The 22,160-nt window shown below is 38.7% G+C and overlaps 1 protein-coding gene across 1 annotated transcript in view; it reads left to right on the forward strand.

The window, feature by feature from the left end:
- DDX10 (DEAD-box helicase 10) overlaps nucleotides 1-22,160 on the forward strand; it is a 281,967-nt gene that overhangs the window by 238,520 nt on the left and 21,287 nt on the right. Inside the window, exon 17 of the mRNA XM_033204074.1 lies at nucleotides 18,598-18,734. Coding sequence (XP_033059965.1) covers nucleotides 18,598-18,734 — 137 coding nt within the window. The remainder of the gene's footprint in view (nucleotides 1-18,597; nucleotides 18,735-22,160) is intronic.

A 22,160-nucleotide genomic window follows, 5' to 3' on the forward strand; every position in this document is an offset into this window, starting at 1 on the left:
CTTCTAGGCTGCCAAGGTGAGAGTGTGGAATTTTAACTACTAGACTACAAGGTGGAGTGGCCTTCTTTGCAAATCCCGCAGGGGACCCGAGGCAGGCAGTTTGAACATACAAAGGATTTTAACTTTGTTTTAAATCTGATTTCTGCTTTTTTTTTTTTTTTAAAGAGACAATCTAAGGCTAACCATGACACTAATATATGTCTTTTTTTCAGTTTGATCCTCCCATAAATACAAATAAGGCAACTGCTTAGAATTTGAGTTATCCAAAGTCTTTTTCAAATACAGAAGTCTTTCTAATTCAAAGGAACCATCTTCTAGCCACTGACAATTAGGATTTCCAATAAGTATTATTCTAGTATCGACTCAATCCAATAAGCATCTTCATGGAAAGCCTACGAAGTAATTTTCTAGGTTTAGAATAAAATTTTACCATATAAGCAAAAGCTGTTCCTAGAAAGGGTGTAGAAGAGATAGTTCCCATGATCCTCCAAAAAGTTCACTCCCCGAAATAGGTTAATAAAGAAAAAAACTCTTGTTGCCACAGAAGTCAAGGATAGCATTTGTACATAGAATGCCTCCAGTATCCCACAAATTTGTGAGGGGGCTGCCCATCACAGACCCATTAATCCATGACACTGGGTAGGCCCTCCTGGGATTGGACTTTCCCAGGACGAACCAGACAACAAGAATCAAGATGACAAAAGCCCACTATGGATGGGACTTAAGACAAACTCCCTTGACATCTTGGCACATTCAGAACAAAGACTAGGCTGCTTAATATGTTACATGTCTCAGGGTTCCCAGTCTTTTCAGGCTGGCCACCAGACATGACCCAAAAATCATGTCCCCTAGATGGTGGAAACCAGGAGCAGGTATTCCTGTTTGGTCCCAAAGCAAGCTCTCAAGGATGTAAAATAAGATGAGAGGGACCCTTTATAACAAATGACACAGAAAGACAGAGGCAGCAGAACAAAGGCAATTTCTGGGAGGAAAAGGATCAGACAATATGAATATTCATGTTGAAAATACACCAGAATTTCTACACCTAAGTCAAGTCATACCAATAATTTTCCCCCATTAATCAAAAAAAAAAGGTGAGATTTTTCCCATCCACTCAACCAGATTCCATATACAGAGACTGGGAACCTAACTGGTAAGGAATACTTAACACTCTTGCTAGCTTGTCAGGCTCTAGGTTCCCTTGAATGTGGCTTCCAGAAGAACAGAGGGGCTTTGATATCCTGCTCACGGTACCAAAAGCATAGGGGCAAATAGAGAACTTCCCCTTTGCCTTCTGAAGGTTTGCTGAAAGTCAGCTGATAAAAGGCAGATTACTAGAAGAAACGGCCTGCCAGTTTATTAATGTATACACATTTGCATGGGAGTTATTCAAAATATGAACTGTGTGTATTAATCTCTTCAAGCAAGCCACCAGAAATCCTAGTATTTTTAAATGCGCATTGAACACAAGAAAGTTCAGAATTTCAACTGTGACTTCCTGTCTCTGGGTATCTCTCAATCTCTATTTTATTCTCACTTTCTCACTTTTCGACTGCCTCTAGTTTCTGATCATACAAATGCACTGGTCTCTGTCAATCCCTTTTCTGTGTAGTAGTTCTGGAACTATCTTTGTTGGGTTTTTCTTTTTTCTTACCTCCTTGTCCCCCGTGTTAAGTTATAAATTATTTTGACTTTTCCAAGTGGTATTTCTTAACATTATAATCTTGGGATGAAATTTATGATGCCTGAAGATTTTAAAACCAATTACAGAGATCTCAGGAGTGTGTTGAATATGCTGGTTCCCATACTTTTGCATTTCAAAATAAACAGAAAAAGAGGGAGATATGTGGTGTTGCCACCTGTTTATATTTTCACATTAGGAACACTTAAAAGCATGCACAGCTACCATTTTTTTTTTTTTTTGTAAAAAGAAAATACAATAGAAAAGATAATAGAATACAAGGAAGTCCTTTCTTATGATGTTGGTACCTTTGTATCAACATAAAAGACGTGCACAACACTGTTAGAATTATTTTGTCATCCTAAACTTGCCCTTTACCTGGTGATATAGTTTGAATGTCTGTCCCTACCACATCTCATATTGAATTGTAATCCCCAATGTTGGAGGTGGGGGCTGGTGGGAGGTCTTTGGGTCACAGAGGCAGATCCCTCATGGCTTGGTGCTGTCCTCGCAATAGTGAGTGAGTTCTCATGAGACCTGGCTGTTTAAAAATGTGTGATACCATGACAGGTGCTGTGACTCACGCCTGTAATCCCAGCACTTTGGGAGGCTGAGGTGGGTGGATCACCTGAGGTCAGGAGTTCGAGATGTGAAACTCTCGAGATGGTGAAACCTCATCTCTACTAAATACAAAAAATTAGCTGGGTGTGATGACACATGCCTGTAATCCCAGCTACTTGAGAGGCTGAGACAAGAGAATCGCTTGAACCCCGGAGGCAGAGGTTGCAGTCAGCTGAAGTTGTGGCACTGCTCTCCAGCCTGCACAGCAAGAGCGAAACTCCGTCTCAAAAAAAAAAAAAAAAGTGTGGTACTTCCCTCCTCTGCTTGCTTCTGTTCTTGTGATGTGAGATACTGGCTCTCCCTTTGCCTTCCACTGAGATTGTAAGCTTCCTGAGGCTTCACCAGAAGCTGAGTAGATACCAGTGCGATGCTTCCTGTATAGCCTGCAGAACTGTGAGCCAGTTAAACCTATTTTCTGATAAATTACCCAGTCTCTAGCAGTACAAGAATGGCCTAACACACCTAGCTAAAATAATGGCTCCCTACTACAGATATTTTGAATACTAAGAAATCCAAAGATACATCAGCTCAGAATTCTATGTCCAGTCCACCTTTCTAGAATACTTAAAGTCCTCTGCTTTCCTTCTGCTAACACAAACAGTGGCCACTGCTGTCACTGATTGAGTGCCTGCATTAGCCAAGCTTAGTATAAGACACTTTATATTTATTTTCTCATTAGGCTTTAGAGTCATTAGTTAGTTATTAATATCATTTTATTCCACATAATGAATCTCTGGTACAGTAAGGTTGATTTACCTAAAGTTGCACAACCGGAGTGGTAGACCCAAGATTTAGCAGAAGTAACTACCTCTGCCCTGTATGTTCTTCCCATACACGCCCAGGTTTGCCCCATACGGTCATCAGGTTAGCAGTGGAATTATACCTTGTTGAGAGAGAGTGTGGGGGTTGATATCTTGCTTCCCAAGTTGTGTACTCTGGCAAGGGACTGTCTCTGCTCGAAAGGAGGAGGACTTGGTACCTCTACTAATTGTTTCTAGTATCTGCCTTGTATGTGTCTACACAGTTCATGTCCTGTGTCTTTGTTTATACTGTACCATCACCGAAATGCCCTCCTCGTCACCTCTACATGTTCCCTTCCTCGTTTATCCTGAGCATAACTGAAATGGCATCTCCTTCATGAAGTCTTCCTCAATATCTGCCACCACCACCACCCTGTCCGAGTGCCAGATCTAGCCTTCTGTTGGCCTAGCCTTACTAGCACTGTAATTACGTAGTTTCTCCTGTAATACATGTATCACTCCCTCCCTCATTTTAGAATCATACATGCCCCTGTGTTATTGACTGTGTTTGTCTGGAAGCACTTTCAGAGCATGGAACAGATTTGGTTTTTCTTTGTATTCCCCGAAGTCCCTTACCATGTATACATCATGCATAGTAAGTACTCAGTAAATATTTGTTGCATGAAGTTAATGCACAAGCTAATTGTAGTCCTAGATATCTGAACCAAGTGAGACAATAAGCACATTGTTCTTTCTGAGTTAAAATGTATGTTAAAAGATATTTACATGATTTAAACTTGAGCTTCCATATGTGTAGCTAACTTTTCATTATAGAATTTATTATCAAGACTAAAACTGTAAGCAGTATATATGAGCCTACATATGTCTTCTGAGACGTTTTACCCTGCATCCTAGAGTACAGAATTTTTACTTTGGTGAACATTCTGGGGTTATGTTGGAATGTGTCTACAAATAAAGACTTCAGAAAATATCCCTTTGCCCCAAATAAACTGCAAGCTCATAAACATGCTGTAGCCTTAAATATTTTACTTGCTAATAAGCAACTTCTCTATAAGAAATTTTTCCTCTGTGGCTCTTATCAGAATTATAAACAAGAGGAAAGATAGGCCAGCCAGCACAAATATCTGAAAGGCACAAATATTTCATTAGGAATAACCAAAATATTTTACCACCTATCTTATCTATAGGGATTTTGATATCTAGGGTATTAAAAAAGTCATTATGGAAATGTATTAAATGTCTTAAAATATACTAGGTAATGTTGGATTCTGAAAGAACTAGAGCAAAACTGTCTGTGGGCATTTATGAAATAATAATCTTAAACAGCCAGTAGAACTTGTGGATAACTTCATTAATATTTGACAGAATAATGAAAGGACTATATTGTTCTTTGTGTAGAAAGATGCTACTCAGACATAACATCAGATTTTCTTAGTGTCAGATTTCTTAGTGTGTCCTAATTCTTCTCTTAAGCTCTGTTACTTACATGACCAGTTTTCATGAGACCACCGGCATCAGGAATAGTCTCTAACAAAGAATTTACTGGCGGTTGATTGACACCCAGGGCTCTAACTCATGAAATATTTCTTTTGAGGCTACAGAAGTTTTCTAAACAGCAACATAAATCAGGAGTTCAAGGTGTGCAGTAATGCTTGTGGCGAGAGGCTTAGGGCATAAAACTTCATGCCTACAAGCTATGTTCGAGCCATAACAATAACTGGACCTGGAATCCTGAGCTAACAGATCTTTGGATTTCTCAAGAGTGAAGTTGGTTCTTCATGACCTAATGAGAAGACGGTGGACTTGGGAGTCAAACGTACTGGGATTTCTTTCCCGCTTTATAATCTAAACTATGTCATTGAGAAAGTTATTTGGCCCCTTTAAATCTCAGTTTTCAAATCTGAATTTCTGTAATGGGAATATTAACACTTTCTATGGTTGTAGCCTTTAGTTTTAAGCTAAAAAGTTAAGGATTTTTTTTTTCTCTCATTGAATATTCACTTTTTGAACTCTAAGTAGAGTATAATCTGTTTAAACCTCTCTGGCAACGATGGGATTTGAAATCAGGAAGTGTTCCTGAATGTATTGAGTCTGCTTGAGTTTTTTAGCTGACGGACGTTCAGATGCTATCTCTTCGTCTTCCTTTCCTTTCTAATTTTACTCTTATTGAATAACTGGATTGACCATTTTAGAGAAATTAAAGGGAATTTTTACATTATTAAATAATCATTTCTATTTGTTAAGTAGAATGTAAAAAAAATTTGCACCTTTACATTAAAAATCAAAATAACCTTTAATTTTTTTTGTTTTTAAAATAGTGATAATTTATGTACTATAAAATTAAAGATTGCTTTGGAAAACAGGCAGTCTTCAAAAAGTTAGTCATAGTTACCATACAACCTAGCAACTACAATCCCAGCTATATACCAAGAAAATTGAATACATGTCCACAGAAAAACTTGGCCCTGCAGACCCTTTTGAAGAAATACAATTCTGTGGCTTTTAATATTCATAATGTTGTGCAACCACCATCACCACTATCTAATTTCAGACATTTTGACACCCCCAAAAGGAACCTAGTACCCTTTAGCTCCATTTCATTCTCTTTCCCCCATCCTTGGCAACTACTAAGCTACCTTCTGTCTCCATGATCTGTCTATTCTGGACATTCCATATAAGTGGATTAATGCAATATGTGGTCCTTTGCAATGGGCTTCTTTCACCTAACATAATGGTTTCAAGGTTCATCCATGTTGTAGCATATACCAGGACTTCATTTCTTTCATTGACAGTACAATTGGCTTTCCATATATGTGAGTCCCTCATCCATGGATTCAAACAAACATGAATGAAAAATAGTTGAAAAAAAATTGCATCTGTACTGAACATGCACAGACTTTTTCTTGTCATTATTTCCTAAACAATACAGTATAAGAACTGTTCACATAGCACTTATAATACATTATATTAGGTATTATAAGTAATCTAGAGATGATTTAAAGTGTATGGGAGGATATGCATAGGTTATATGCAAATGGTATATACCATTTCATATCAGGGACTTCAGCACCCATGGATTTTGTTTGATTCTAACCAACCATGGGTACTGAGGAATGACTATAAAGGGTCTTGGAACCAATCCCTCACAGATACCAAGAGACAATTTTATTCCATCATATGGGTAGCCCACATTTTATTTATCCATTTACCATTTATAAGACATTTATATTGTTTCCACTTTCTGACTGTTATAAATACTGTTGCTATGAACATTTATGTGCAAGTTTTTCTGTGAATATATATTAAGTTCTCTTGGGTATATACCTAGGATTGTAGTTGCTGTGTTGTATGAGAACTTTATGATTAACTTTTTGAAGATTTCCTGTTTTCCAAAGCAAAGTACTCTTTAATTAAGTTCCTTGTTTGATTCCACTTTCCTTGAGTCATTGGTATTATAATATTGGGAATTGGAAGGCAGAGAAAAAAATATTTTTTCTCTGATTTTTCTTTTTATAAATGGACATTTTATTTAAAACCAATGAGTTGGAAATTACCCTACTCTATTAGAGCAGGGTGTCAGAGCAGGGTGGTTTCAGCAGAAGTGGCTGAGGCCTCTTTATAAAATGCTAAAGGACAACAATGGTTTTTTGTTGGAAATGTTCATTCCATGACATTTAATTTGGTGGTATCAAGGTGACACCTTTTTGTCAAGATGGTGTGTCATAGTTGGTAATTTTTACATTGGTAGGAATGTTTTCCCCTCTATTTAGTGTTTCTGAATGCACATGGTTAATGGATTTTCACATTCTGCTGGATTCATTCATATGCATTTGTCAAAACCTGAATTCATTCAATTCATTTCTGATTTCAAATTGCTATTTATTTTTCACCAAATATGAGTCAGTTTTAGTAGCTGCAAAGAGTAATTTCTCAATAGCTCACTGAGAGAAATGGACTGGGTTCTGACTTGGAGAAGTGATGATAAATTGATGGAACAAACAATGAAGAATGTAGTAAACCAAACATGCACATGACTGAAAACCCATCTCCTCTGTTTATTTCTCTGAAAATAGATCTCAACTAGCTCCGTCAGGGTTTTTCTTTTCCCCTGAGATACGACAGTTTTGGCCAACGATTGAAAATGTAGCCATGTGCCAGAGAGACACATGAGCCCACTGACTCCATGGCTGTTTTCTGAATTATTGAAATGTTATTAACTCTTGCCCTTAAAAAATGTAGCATTTGTGTTTTTGTTCTGTTTTTCTGCTTCTGAGCAGCCTAAGATTGGCATGTGTCACCAGGCAGCTGAAACCTAAAACATGTTCAAGGTTTTCAGTGACGAATGACCTTTAAAGTTCAGGATAGTCTAATTTGAGACCTATGTTCTTATTAGCAATTCAGCCCCGAGCAGCAGTAACTGGGATTTGTGGGCTGCCCATGAACTCTGAAAGTTATGGCTCTACTCTCCCCACAAAATGTGTTACGTATATTTACTATATATTTTTCATATCGTTTCAGTGGTTTTGTGGCTTCCAGGAACCCCAGGTTAAGAACTCCTAATCTAAAGCTCTCCTGAACCTGTTACAATATATTCTATACCAAGATCTTTTAGAGTTTTAAAACAATTTCATCTCTTTAATTTAAAAAATGTTATTTATTGTAAGGTACTATTAGATTGTTTAAAAGGAGGCGGGGGAAATCCTGTGATCCAGTCCCACCACCTGAAATTTCCTCTATACGTGTTTTTTATAGTACGTTCTTTATATTCTAACCCACTGTGAACACTTAAATGTCATTCAAATATTATTCTATCGGGGAGTCCTTTTTTTTTTTTTAATTCACGTATTATTCTGTGGAGGAGTCTTTTTTTTTTTATTTTACATGCAGTACAATTCACTGTTTGTGGTTCACTTCTATGGGTTTTGACAAATACATAGTGATGTATCTATCATAATCAAAGATGCAATGTAGTTTCATCACCTCAAAAATGCCCTCTTGCTGATCTATTTTCTGTACCAATAAGTGTGCCTTTCTGGAATTTCTTATCAATTGAGTCATCTAACATGTAGCCTTTGGGGTCTGGCTTTTTTGGGTTTAGCAGGGTGCATTTGAGATTCATCCACTATATTAGGCTGTTCTTGCATTACTATAAAGAATTACCTGAGACTGGGTAATTGTCCTATGGTTCTGCAGGCTATACAGGAAGCATAGAGGCATCTGCTTCTGGGGAGGTCTCAAGAAGCTTCCACTCATGGCAGAAGGCATGGAGCAGAAGTAAGAGAAGGGGGGTGGAGTGACACATAACTTCTAAACCACGAGATATTGCAAAGACGACAGAACCAAGGGGATGGTACTAAACCATTCATGAGAAATCTTCCCTGTGATATCCAATTACCTCCCACAGGCTTCACCTCCAGCATCGGGGATTACAATTCAATATGAGATTTGAGTGGGGACACAGACCCAAATCGTATCATCCATGGTTTTGTATATATTCCTTTTTTTAAATGGAGTAGTATTTTAGTCATCAAACTATTTACTATTAATACCTAGTTTAGCATGTATTACTTTTATTTACCTTCCTCAAGAGCTGTAGTTCATTCTGGGCCGGACGCAGTGGCTCATGCCTGTAATCCCAGCACTTTGGGAGGCCGAGGCGGGCAGATCATGAGGTCAGGAGATCAAGACCATCCTGGCTAACACAGTGAAACCCCGTCTCTACCAAAAATACAAAAAAAAAATTAGCCAGGCATGGTGGGGGGTGCATGTAGTCCCAGCTACTCAGGAGGCTGAGGCAGGAGAATGGTGTGAACCCAGGAGGCGGAGCTTGCAGTGAGCCTAGATCTTGCCACTGCACTCCAGCCTGGGCGACAGAAACGAGACTAGACTCCGTCTCAAAACAACAACAACAACAACAACAACAACAACAAAACTGTAGTTCATTCTAACATTGATATTCCTTTGAGCCTTAATCGTTTATTTAGTTTCAATTATATTCTTTTGTGTATAGTATTCTATATTTTTCTAGTATGATACACTGCTTCCTTAGATGATGTAAATATTTCACATTTCTCCTTATGTTTAGAATTTAGAGAAAGCAGGAGGGTCCTTAAGGATATGACTGCCAAACTGCTGGGAAGTCTTTTCCCGGTGCACGCACATGGGTTGATGGTAAATGTTAGTATAGGCATCATCACATGCATTTCTCTTCCAATGCTCATAACAACCTTGAATGGTAGATGTCAGTGTTCAGATTAAACTGATGAGGAAGCAGAAGCTTCCTGAGTTGATGGCCTAAGGACACACAACTAGCCATTAGTAGAGCAGAAGTCAAATTAGTGTCTTGTGACTCATCTCCTATTATAGTGTTTATTATTGTAAGAAAAATAGTGAACTGGACTTGCAGTTTTTCTTTTACTTAATATCTTATTTAGTTTAACATTTCTCAGAAAAGACAAGAAATAAAGATGATCAATAAGATGCACCATTATTTAATAGGGCATTATGAAATTGTAGCATCATCAGTATCCTGTTGGGCTCAGTAGAATATTCATATATTAAGAAAGCAAGCGAGTAAGCAATTTAGGAAGAAGAATGAATTTTGTGCAAAGCAGCCTTAGAAAAAATCTCATTTTGCTAAAAGTCTTAAGGTTAAAATGCTGAATCAGAGTCCTTTACTGGCGTGCTGTGTCTCAGATTACATTCTTTTATACCAATGCTCAGCACCCAGGAAGTGTGCAGTAAACAGTTGTTAAATGAATATTCCAAGTTCCGAAGAGCCTTCCAATTTTGGAATATGCTCTTTAGGGCTTTGCATATTCATGTGCCAGCCCTTTGCCTGCCATTCTTAACTTTATTCACTGCATGCATTATTTATATCACTTCCTCATAGTCCTTCAGTCAAATATTCCCATTGTTTTAGAATGATGAGAAAAAAAAAAAGTATTGAGAGGAAATTGTATAAGTGCTACTTTATTGAAGGGACCAATTCTGTACTGAGGTGGCATTTGTCTGAATTTACCTGCTTGTTCCTCAATATGGCTTTTATCATTCCCCAGCATCCTCCATTGCCTCTTTTTTTTTTTCCCCCTGTTTTTCCTTTTTTGAGACAATGTCTCGCTCTGTCTTCCAGGTTGGAGTACAGTGGCGCAATTTCAGCCCACTGCAACCTCCACCTTTCAGGATCAAGTGATTCTCCTGCCTCAGTCTCCCGAATGGCTGGGATTACAGGCGTCCACTACCATGCCCGGCTAATTTTTGTATTTTTACTAGAGATAGGGTTTCACCATGTTGGCCAGGCTGGTCTCAAATTCCCATTGCCTCTCATCCCCTCAGATTTCTATATGGTTAGGCGGCCAGAGCTGAAATGTGTTGCCTTCCTCTCATTTGCTGTGTCAATTGTATACATTAATGCTGGATGTTAGGAAGGGCAGAGATGTTTCTTAGCAAGATCCTCATAATTGTAGGGGATCAAAGTTGGGATTTTAAAGTACAATTAAGCCAGTATATATTAGAGGTGCACCCAATACATACACATTTGGTCATATACCAAAGATCAAGTATATAAATCAGTGTTACGCTGTAACCCAAATCACCATTGTAGAATAAATTTCTAGGAGGCAGATAAACTAACATTATTGTGAAATATTTTTGTTAGTGTTACAACATTATTATTAAAAGGTAACAGGGCCAGGGTGTTAAAATTTAACATTATGGTGTGGGAACCATATTTCTCAGCACTGTCAGTTGCTGTTATGTTTCCTATTCTGCACATCTGCCTTAGTAAATACATACTCACTTTCAGTGATGCATTTATTTTTATTTTTTTTTTTTTTGAGACGGAGTCTCGCTCTGTCGCCCAGGCTGGAGTGCAGTGGCCGGATCTCAGCTCACTGCAAGCTCCGCCTCCTGGATTTACGCCATTCTCCTGCCTCAGCCTCCCGAGTGGCTGGGACTACAGGCGCCCGCCACCTCGCCCGGCTAGTTTTTTGTATTTTTTTAGTAGAAACGGGGTTTCACCGTGTTCGCCAGGATGGTCTCGATCTCCTGACCTTGTGATCCGCCCGTCTCGGCCTCCCAAAGTGCTGGGATTACAGGCTTGAGCCACCGCGCCCGGCCAAGTGATGCATTTAATAACATCACTAACCTAATAACATCACTAACCTTTTTGTGCTCATAATTCAGAAAGATTTTTAATGTCTTTTGTAAATAATTTAGTGCCTAGGATTTATAGCTTGGGGAAATCTCAAAATCAGTCTCTCTTTAACTACTGAGGATGGTCAGCTATCCCTAGCAATCAATTTTTATCTTAAATTTAAAAACTATGAAGAGTTAATGCATTCTTAGAAAGTTGTTTTGAAGTTTTTTTAGTGGAACAAAATGTGTTTTGATTGCCTCACTTTTCTCTAAAATTTTCTTTTTAATCTTTACATTCCTCGTTGGAATAAAAAATAGTTTATAATACATTTTGGAATTTTTCCTCTTTGTGAAATTTCAAAGTTGACATTTTGTTTTTAATTCATACAATATGGGAAGACTTTAAGTCCTAGATGGAATTAAATAACTAAAATTTAAATTCAGTTCTTAAAGGTTGTTTTGTTTTTATAAATGCTGTATGGCATGTAGGAACGTAATAAAGATAATTCTCTGCATTTAGGCTTTTAATACATTTTCTCACTGATAATCACTGACAGCCTAGCATGACTAGGGCAACAGATTAATTAGGAAATTTGTTTAAAAAATCAGGCAGTGGGTCTGTAATACATTAAATATGTTTTTACTCCTGTGTCCCATTTATATTTGGCGTCAGACAACAGACATTACCATGTACTTTGCTGAGTTCTGGGGGAATGGAAATGAAAAGTGTGTTATTATGTAGCATATTTTAGGGTCTTACTGGGTGCCAGGTACTCTTAAGTGCTTTACCTATGTTGTTTCATTTCACCTGCACAGTCGTCTTATGAAACAGATGCTTTTTACAAGTTTACTGAAGAAGCGATGCTTAGCAATACTTGATGACTTGTGTTATCAGGTATAGTATAAAGAAACATGTTTGGTCTTTGTCCCTGGTTCCTGGCATAGAACACCCTTAAACCCCTGGGCTTTCCTGAGTGACAGGAGTGTCTCTGATTATTCTTAAGAAGTCCCCTTTCAGCACTTGGCATTTATACTAATGAGGTGGCTTAGGGTGGTGTCTCTAGATAGCTTCAGGGTACAGGCTGGTTACCAGAAAGACCAAACAGTTGATTAGAGGTTGGGGCTTTTAGCCCTATTCCCCCAACCTCCCCGGAAGGGAAGGGTGGCTGGAGATTGAATTATAAAAGCCCTTGAACAGTGAGTTCAGAGAGCTTCTGCATGGGCAGACACATTCATGTGCTGGGACGGTGGCCCACCCAGGAAGGGCATGAAGTTCTGTGTCTCACTCCCACCCCTTCCCTTGTCCTGTGCCTCACTTTCTTGTCCTGTGCCTCATTCCCACCCCTTCCCTTGTCCTGTGCCTCATTCCCACCCCTTCCCTTGTCCTGTGCCTCATTCCCACCCCTTCCCTTGTCCTGTGCCTCATTCCCACCCCTTCCCTTGTCCTGTGCCTCACTCTCACCCCTTCCCTTGTCGTGTGCCTCACTCCCACCCCTTCCCTTGTCCTGTGCCTCACTCCCACTCCTTCCGTTGCCCTGTGCCTCTTCCTCTGGCTGTTTCTGAGTTTAGGCCTTCATAATAAATGGGCAATCATTAAGTAAAACACTTTCCTGAGTTCTGTGAAAAGTTGTAGAGAGTTATGGAACCTGAGAGGGGCCTGTGGGAACCCCTGAATTTGTAGTCTACTGGCCACCGTTGTCCGAAGTGTGGACAGTCTTGTGGGACTGAACCTTTGACCTGTGAGATCTGTGTTAAGACACTCTGCATGGTTACTGACAGAATTGAGTTGTATTTTTGGGCACCTGTTGGTACCTGTTGGATTGGTGTGAAGAGGCACCATGCATTTGATGTTAGAAGGCACCACAACAGGCAAAAAGCAGCAGAGGATGTTGCAGGAGAGAAATAGCGTGCACGAAGACTTGAGGTGGAAAGAGGCTGGAATAGTGCCAGGACCTGAAAGTACATGTGTTGTAAACCGGTGTCTTATATTATCACATGTCAGATTTGAGATCTATTTCAAAATTCTAATTACAACACAGAACTGGAGTGATCAGAATTGGGGAAAGAATACTTGCAGGAAGGCCCATTAGGCAGCTGGTGCAATATTCTAGGCAAAACAAAAACCAAAAAGAGGCTTGGGAGCCAAGGATAAGGAAAGTGGAGATTACCACATGTAAGGTATCATAGGAAGCGCCTACATGTTTTACAAAGCTTGTAAAATACGCTTGATACTGAAAAAAAAAAAAAAAAAAAAAAAAACACTGTGCAAGCACATCCAAAGCTTTAATGATGAGATTTGAGATTCAGGGTGATGTAGGAGAAAACCCCTTGTGTATGTCCAGGTTTGTGTGACCTCGGTAAGTAATTTAGTCATCTGAAGCACAGTTTTGTAATTTCAAAAATGGGAACAATAGATCTTTTTGACCTACTTCATAGGCTTTGAAGATCTAGTAATTTATTCTATGTTAAAGCACTTTGTACGTTTGTTGTAGGAGACTGCCACATCTTGTTTGTGTTTCTTGCCATTATCAAAACCAAACCAAAATAACCAGTCAGGTAACATTTCTGTTTTGGGACATTTTCACCTGCCCTACTTATAAATGAGTTTTCCAACTAACTGTTTTAAGAAAAGTCATTCCTATTTTAGGTGAAATAATTTCCTCAGGGGTTCTTAAACTGTGTTTCGGAAACTGCCAGTTATAGAGGTGACACTGATCTCTTCATGTGGATGAAATGCTCCCCCTCTCTCTGCCCAGGGCTTTGAGGAATATGTGTGTCTGTGTATGTCTGTGTCTGAGGATGATAGGGGGTTCTTGTTTTGAGCAAGCTGGAAGGGTGGAGAAAGATGGGAGAACTAGTTGGTGAGGGGGTAGTGGTGGCAACTTTCAACCTGGAAATATGAAGAAAAAGAAGCATGTTGACAGCCAGAATGCATAATCAGTCAGCCACATGTTAGGGGATCCATAAGGTGAAAACTGCTTTCTGTCTGTATCAAATGTTAGACATTTAGCAGGGCTTGTGGAGTTGATTCACTCTTGATTGACTGCTCCCCAGAAATAGCAGAACCTGGTTTTCATTTTCATACTTATGTGAGTAACTGTTCCAGAACAGCCCATTTTGTTACCAGGTCAGGGACATTATTTTCTTCACTGCAGCATCTCCAGAACCTTAAAGTGTGTCTGCTATAGGTAATAGGTGCTTAATAAAGATTTGTTGAATGAAGACATCTCCCTCTTAATCCATTTGTGCAGTTATAACAAAATACCTCAGATTGAGGGTAATTTATAAACAACAGAAATTAACTGCTCACAGTTCTAGAAGGTGGGAAGTCAAAGATCAAGGTGCCAAGAGATTCAGGGTCTGGTAAGGGCTTGTTCTCTGCTTCATAGAGGGACTGAGCAAGGTTCCTCAGACCTCTTATAAGGACACTAATCCCATTCAGATAGGCTCTACTGTTAGGACCTGAGCTCCCCCACCCTCCAACTTTTTTTTTTTTTTTTCTTCCTCCTGAGACAGGGCTAGCTAGCTCTGTCATCCTATCACCCACTGGAGAACAGTGGCATTATCTTGGGTCACTGCAGCCTTTGCCTCTTGGGCTCAAGCTGTTCTCCCATCTCAGCCTCCCAAGTAGCAGGTAACTATAGGAGCGTGCTACCATGCCTGGCTAATTTTTTTGTAGAAGTGGGGTTTCACCATGTTGTCCAGGCTGGTCTAGAACTTCTGAGCTCAAGCAATCCACCTGTTGCGGCCTCCCAAAAAGCTTTGCCTGTTAATACTATTGCCTTGGGGGTTAGGTTTCAACACATGAATTTTTGCGGGGGACACAAACTTCAGACCATAGCATGTTTTGTAAGGTATCCTCTCAGTGTTTATTAAACTGCTGTCTTCTTTGTTTCTGTATTTAACAGAGGTCTGATGTTTACGACTATGCTTCTGTATATATTAATTATCTTAAATATATTATGTACCTGTCTCAGTCACTTTGGGCTGCTGTAACAAATTCCATAGACTAGTAATTTAAGCAACACACATTTCTCAGAGTTCTAGAGGCTGGAAAGTTCAGTATCAAGGTGCCAGCAGATTTAGTATCTCATGAGGTCCTGTTTACTGATTTGTAGATGGCTTCTCACTGTGTCCTCACATGGTGGAAGAGGAGTTGGCTAGCTCTCTAGTTCCTTCTTTTGAGGGTGCTAATTCCATTCATGAGGGCTCCACCCTCATGACCATCGCATTGGGATTAGGGTATGGACATATGAATGAAGAGAGGTGCAAACATTGTCCATTATAATACCCCTGTCATCCATAGAGTCTAGTTGATTCTCCTTCATTAATATCTCTCATACCGATCTTCCACCTTCATCTCCACTGCTACTTCCTTCTTCGTTAATTATTACAGTTTTAAAACTTACATCCTTCCTTCAAATGTTACACCTTCCAACCACCCTTTCTATTGTTGCATTTCTAAGGTACTAATTTAGTTTCCTGCTAAAATACTTAAATGGTTTTCCCTTACTTAGAGCAGTGAGTTTCCAGCCATGGTGTCCTAACACACTGACATGACTGGGAACTGTGTCAGGCAAGCTTGTCTTCTGTTTGATTCTTATATTAGATAGCTACAAAGTTAAAAAAGCTACATACCCTCAACACAGTTTGCCCACAAGGATATTCCTGTGGACAAAGGACAGACAGAACTCAAAGTCATCCCTCTGCTCATGTGAGACAAATGCTTCTCTGAGTGTTTCCTCTGCCCTGTTGTTTCACTGAGCCAGACTAAGGCACAAGCGACTTTTCCTCTACCTCCACCTCACATGTAAATTGTGTATTTAGAAAGAGGCTAATCAGAGACTCAAAAGAATGCAACTGTTTGTCTCTTATCTACCTATGACCTGGAACCCCCCCCCCCCGCTTCGAGTTGTCCCGCTCTTTTGGACAGTTGTGATGTAATAGATATGTCAGAGAATATTTGTCTGACTCATGAAAATAAGTCAAAAGGAGGTAAAAACGAGGATGGTTCTGTCAGTCCAAAATATCTGAGACAAATCTTAACCAATTTAGAAAGTTTATTTTGCCAAGGTTAAAGGACACACCCATGACACAGCCTCAGGAGGTCCTGAGGACATGCGCCCAAGGTGGTAGAGGCACAGCTTGTACATTTTAGGGAGACGTGAGACATCAATTAGTATCTGTAAGATATACATCGGTTCAGTCCAGAAAGGCAGGACAACTCGAAGCAGGGAAGGAACTTCCAGGTCATAGGTAGCTAAGAGATAAACAGTTGCATTCTTTTGAGTCTCTGATTAGCCTCTTACTAAATACACAAATCACATGTGAGGCGGAGGTAGAGGAATCATTCACCCCTTATAGTGAAACAACAGGGCAGAGGAAGCACTCAGAGAAGCATTTGTCTCACATGAGCAGAGCGATGACTTTGAGTTCTGTCTGTCCTTTGTTCACAAAAAATTTCCTTGTGGGCAAATTGCGAGGGAGGTATGTAGCTTTTGTAGCTATCTTATTTAGGAATAAAATGGGAGGCAGGTTTGCCTGACACAGTCCCTAGCTTGACTTCCCTCTGGCTTAGTGACTTTGCTGTCCCTGTTTTCCTTTCACAGTCCCATTTTTGTAAATTATCTCTTAAATGATTCATGAAATCAAAGATAGAGACAGAGCAGCTAAGAATGTCCATTTACTTACCGTGTATGGCTAGAAAGTACATACTTCGAGGCTTTGCTAAAAAGACATTATACTTCAGAATGTTTTCATTATGGTGATATTTTTAACTTAGTGACTTGTGTTGTAAATGATAGTGGTTTTGTTTGTTAATAAATTAAAGGTATTAATTAGTCATATCATGCTTTCCATAATATAGGTATTATACATTTTATTGGTCATTGTCATGAATTGACTGTAATGCAGCACAGACAATACGGTATAGCATCAACATTGCAATCATTTTGTAGGTCAGGAAATAGCAAGGCCTGGATGTTGTCAATTACAAGAGACACATTAAACAAAATCCAAAATAGCATTGTGTCCATTTGAAAGTAAATTTTTATTACTATTGCTATGCTATTCTGCATTGTTATTCAATTTCTGGGAACGAGCATTAATCATTTGAAATCAAAAGAATCAAAGAATCATTGAAGTTTGTATCATTTGGTATGAAGAAGAATTGTAAAGATGGTAACTGAAAGAAACCCTGAAATTTTTTTAGTCCTACTTAAAATTTTCTGTTAAATGCATGTGCCACTGCTAGTTTTAGTTTATCTAGTAGTTGACAAAACCAATCTACCAGAAATAAATGTGTTATGTGATGTTCATAACATAAATGTATAATAAATTTAATTTTGCATTATTTTGTTTTTTGACAAAAATAACGACCAAAAATTAAAAACAAAAAAGCCCCCTTACCTACCTGCTTGCATGAAACTGAAAAGATCTCAACTTCCATACATTCCCTCCCATGCACTATTGCTTTTCCCATTTCTTGGTGTTCCTCCCCTTTTCCCATTGTTCTTAGTGACTTTGCACTTGCATTTGAATTTAGAAGACCCATCACTATAAATACACTTGTACACATCTGATTATTGTTGTTGTTTTGTTTTTAAGAGATGGGATCTCGCTCATCACCCAGGCTGGCGTGCAGTGGTACAATCATGACTCACTCTAGCCTCAGCCATCTGGCACACGAGATCTTCCCACCTCAGCCCCTGGAATAGCTAGGACTACAGACACATGCTACCCTGCCCAGTTAATAGATCTGATAGTTTTTTAAGACTTACACTTTTGTGGTCATAAAATCAGACAAATGTTACTGTACTCTTGCTTCTGGTCTTTTATATTTTCACCTAATATTTTTGGTAGTTTTGAAACTTAGATGTGTGGACAGGAGGACTAAAACAACTTTATATGCTGTTTCTTTGTGTTTATTTTTATTTTATTTTAGAGATGTTGCCCAGGCTTGTGTGCAGTGACTATTCACAGGCGTAATCATTGTGTACTGCCGCCTCAAACTCCTGGGCTCAAGCAAGTCCCTTGCCTCATCCTCCTGAGTAGCTGGGATGACAGGAGCATGCCACAGCACTTGGCTTTTATTTCTTTGATAATTGAGTTGAATTACATGGAAATAATAAAATAGACAATTTTCTTCTGTATTGTATTTAAAGGACTGAGTAGTGATTTGCTTTCTGAATCTTATTTTATTTTATTTTTGAAATGATAAGGATTTTCATTCTCTTTGCAAATGGTTGTGGTTCTGAAAGTCACTTACCTTCACCAGAATAGAAAGCTTCTAATCTGAGGATGTCAATTAGAGGGGTATCCATTTGGGTCTGGAAATAAAACCTGATTATTTATCAACTGACTTCTTCAACTATAATTTCCCTTATTGTTATTTTTTAGGCCAAAGATGAAGAGGAAGCCTTTCTGGATTGGAGTGATGATGATGATGATGGATTTGATCCAAGCACGCTCCCAGATCCAGATAAGTACAGAAGCTCTGAAGATTCAGATAGTGAAGATATGGAAAATAAAATTAGGTATGTTTTTACCATTGGTATGAAATGCATACTCAATACTCACATGAGTCTTCTAATGAATCCAAAAGACATTACTAAGAGTTCTACTCCGAGATGTTTGTTGCTTTTTTTTTTTTTTTTTAAATATACCTTTACTTATATTCTTGGAAATCCTGCTGCTATTTTTTTACTCATTTTGTTGCAGATTGTTCTAGAAATACGCTTTTCTGATCATGTTAGGGCCTTTTTGATCATTTTTATAATCCTTATTAATGGATATGTGTGATAGATGAGTTGTGTTTTTCCTTTTTTTTTTTCCTTATCTTTCTCTGAGTCCTTTATGCCTAAGTATTTGATGCACTAAGATATGTTCTCTGCAAACAGAGTTAGGGTTTTATTTTTTTTCATTGTCAAAGAACGCTATTAAAGATACTGCTAAAAATTGTCCTTGAATTTTAAAAAGGGGACATTATTCTTCCACATTCTTTTATATGGAATTAAATAACAAATAAAATACTGGAGGGGCTGGGCGCCATGGCTCATGCCTGTAATCTCAACACTTTGGGAGGCTGATGCGGGAGGATTGCTTGTAGCCAGCAGTTTGAGACCAGCCTAATCAACAAAGTGAGAACCTGAATCTACCAAAAGAAAATGGTTTTTAATAAATAAAATAATGGAAAACCTGTACAGAAACAACCTTTGACAAATTCCTTCACTTTAAAATCTATTGATTATTTATTTGCTACCATTGCCAGAAACAAATGAAATGTGAAGAATTGAATAGTAGTATGACTTGCTCAGCATTTGTTTTCAGAGTACTATGTATTAGATTACATTAATAGTCTATTGAATTAAAAGTTGAGAACGTTAAACCTCATGCTCGATCTAAACCAATGAGCTTCTTTACGGAAGGGAGGTACTAATGACAGAATTAATATGATTGAAGGAAAGAGGAAGCTTGATGGAACCCTTGAAGTGCTAGCACAGGGAGTTTGGAGTTGGAGAAATAGGCCATAGAGAGTTATAATTTGTTTTAAACAAGAACATTATGAAAAGGTCTTAAAGATTTTCTTAGGTGAAAATGCTGTGGGGAGACAGAGTTACTCTTCATTTGAGTCTCATGCATATTTAAACATGAATTATTTTTTAATAGGGAAAATTCACTTATCCAAATGCAGTCTTCTGAGGTGATGCCAGAAACTTCCATTTGCTGTTGGACAACTAGGTGGTTGAACATATTAGCTTTATATAGCATGTGTAGGCTCTAGGTAGTAGACATGTTTGCTTTACTACCACAAGAGGCACCACAGATGGAAAGAATTTGGTTAGGATTTACAAAAATATATAAATGTTTGTGCCATAAGGATTAAATAATTTAGGCTCTGGGCATATTATCTAATCATTGAAAATTGACCTCTAAGAGTAAATGTACACACTGAGTTCCTTGGTGTATGTGTCTGAGACCTAGATGAACCCCAGTGGGGTCAGGTTTGCTGCCCCTTGGGTTCTTATATAAATGTACCTCTTTGAGAATGGTTTATTGGGTCTGTATTTTGGTAGATGTGATTTAATGTAACATACATGACTTTGAGTCATTATCTTCCAAGTGTTTCCATGTAACTTGATTACCTGGAAGGAACATTAATTGGTTCTTACAGTTCTGCAGCCGTATTTTGCATATATGTCTAATATACCTTTAAAAGATAGAGTCAACCTTTGAAACCTTTGGTAGGATGTCAGCAATCCTTCTGCATTTGACTTATGTGGGTTTTTTCCCTAATATTTTTAATGATAGTTTCTGGGTCATCTTTCATCTGTATACAGCAGGCATTTCATTTCATTCTTCTGTCATTTCTTGCCCTTATAGTGACATTTCCATGCTACCACCTAGTTAATATAACTTATTCTCTAGTAGCTCATGTGTTTCATCCTGTTAATTAACTGTAAATGTTTTTTTTGTTTTGTTTTGTTTTTTGTTTTTTTTTTTGAGACGGGGTTTCGCTGTGTCGCCCAGGCTGAAGTGCAGTGGCGCGATCTCGGCTCACTGCAAGCTCTGCCTCCCGGGTTCCCGCCATTCTCCCGCCTCAGCCTCCGAGTAGCTGGGACTACAGGCGCCTGCCACCTCGCCCGGCTAGTTTTTTGTATTTTTAGTAGAGACGGGGTTTCACCGTGTTAGCCAGGAGGGTTTCGATCTCCTGACCTCATGATCCACCCGCCTCGGCCTCCCAAAGTGCTAGGATTACAGGCTTGAGCCACCGCGCCCGGCCTAACTGTAAATGTTTTGTACCTAGAAATTGTCTTTACTTTTTTTTTTTTTTGTACCAACACTTAACTGCTCTAGCCTCATTTCCCACCCCTAGTATTAATATCATGGCACAGAGAATGCCTTGACATATTTGAATTGATTAATTGATTGATGAAGGAGATTTACAGGGTTGAAAAAGAAATGTAGTTGTAAGAGGCTATATCATTGGTCCTAATATTAATAGGTTGAATGATACAAGAGATGACAGAATATAGATGGAGAGTTGGAAGAAGCCGAGTTCATATAGTGTATTGGTGATGAACAAGAAGGTAGAAGTACCTTGAGAGATGACAAAGCATCTTAACTTAAAGACAAGTGTTCAGATGGAAAGTATTTAAGCATTATATGAAAATTACAGCAGTTTTAATTTCAGGCACAGCTAACAAGTCTGCATTAGTGGAGACTGGGATTGATCAACTTGTTTTAAGCTGACAAAAAATTGTCTTTTGTTGAAGAGGAGGATATCAGCAAGGGCTTGATTACTGATGAGGGATTTTATTCCTGTAGTGTGTATAAGGGCTTCCTAGCAGGTTTTCTGTTTTGGCCTGTGAACACAGACATTGTCTAATCTTACAGCCTCCTTTTAGATGAAAAAAACCAAGGCTTTAAGGGCTAAAATAACTTGTCTGTGGTCACAATAAAAGTTAGGGACAGATCAATGTGATCTTTGTAAATTAAACTGATTCCCTAGTTCTAGAATCTCAGTTAGGTGTATAGAATTACCCTGGTGTTGAGAGAGGTAGCTCAGGATAATGTCATTTGATTAAAGACCTGGTTCCATGGACTAACCATAACATAGACTTCACTAAACCATGGTTTCCCACCCTCAGCATTATTGATATTCTGGCTCAGATAATTTTTTGTTTGGTGAAGGGTATAGGCTATTTAGCATCATCCCTGACAATACCATTTGGCACAACTAAAAATGTCTTTAGACATTGTCAGGTATCTCTGAGGAAGCAAAATTGCCCACAGTTGAGAACTGGACCAGACCCCAGATGGCAGATACATATTACTGGTGCTTAATTTCCCCTGTCCTTCATTCAAGGTAGGCTGTTTCTCTATTCAGTTCCATTTGTCCTGAGCAGTCCTCAGCACAGTCTCTATCAATCAATTGGAACTGATACAGAAGGTAAAACCTA

This window comes from Trachypithecus francoisi, unplaced genomic scaffold, assembly GCF_009764315.1.
Source record: "Trachypithecus francoisi isolate TF-2019V2 unplaced genomic scaffold, Tfra_2.0 Lachesis_group8, whole genome shotgun sequence".
NCBI lineage: Eukaryota > Metazoa > Chordata > Mammalia > Primates > Cercopithecidae > Trachypithecus > Trachypithecus francoisi.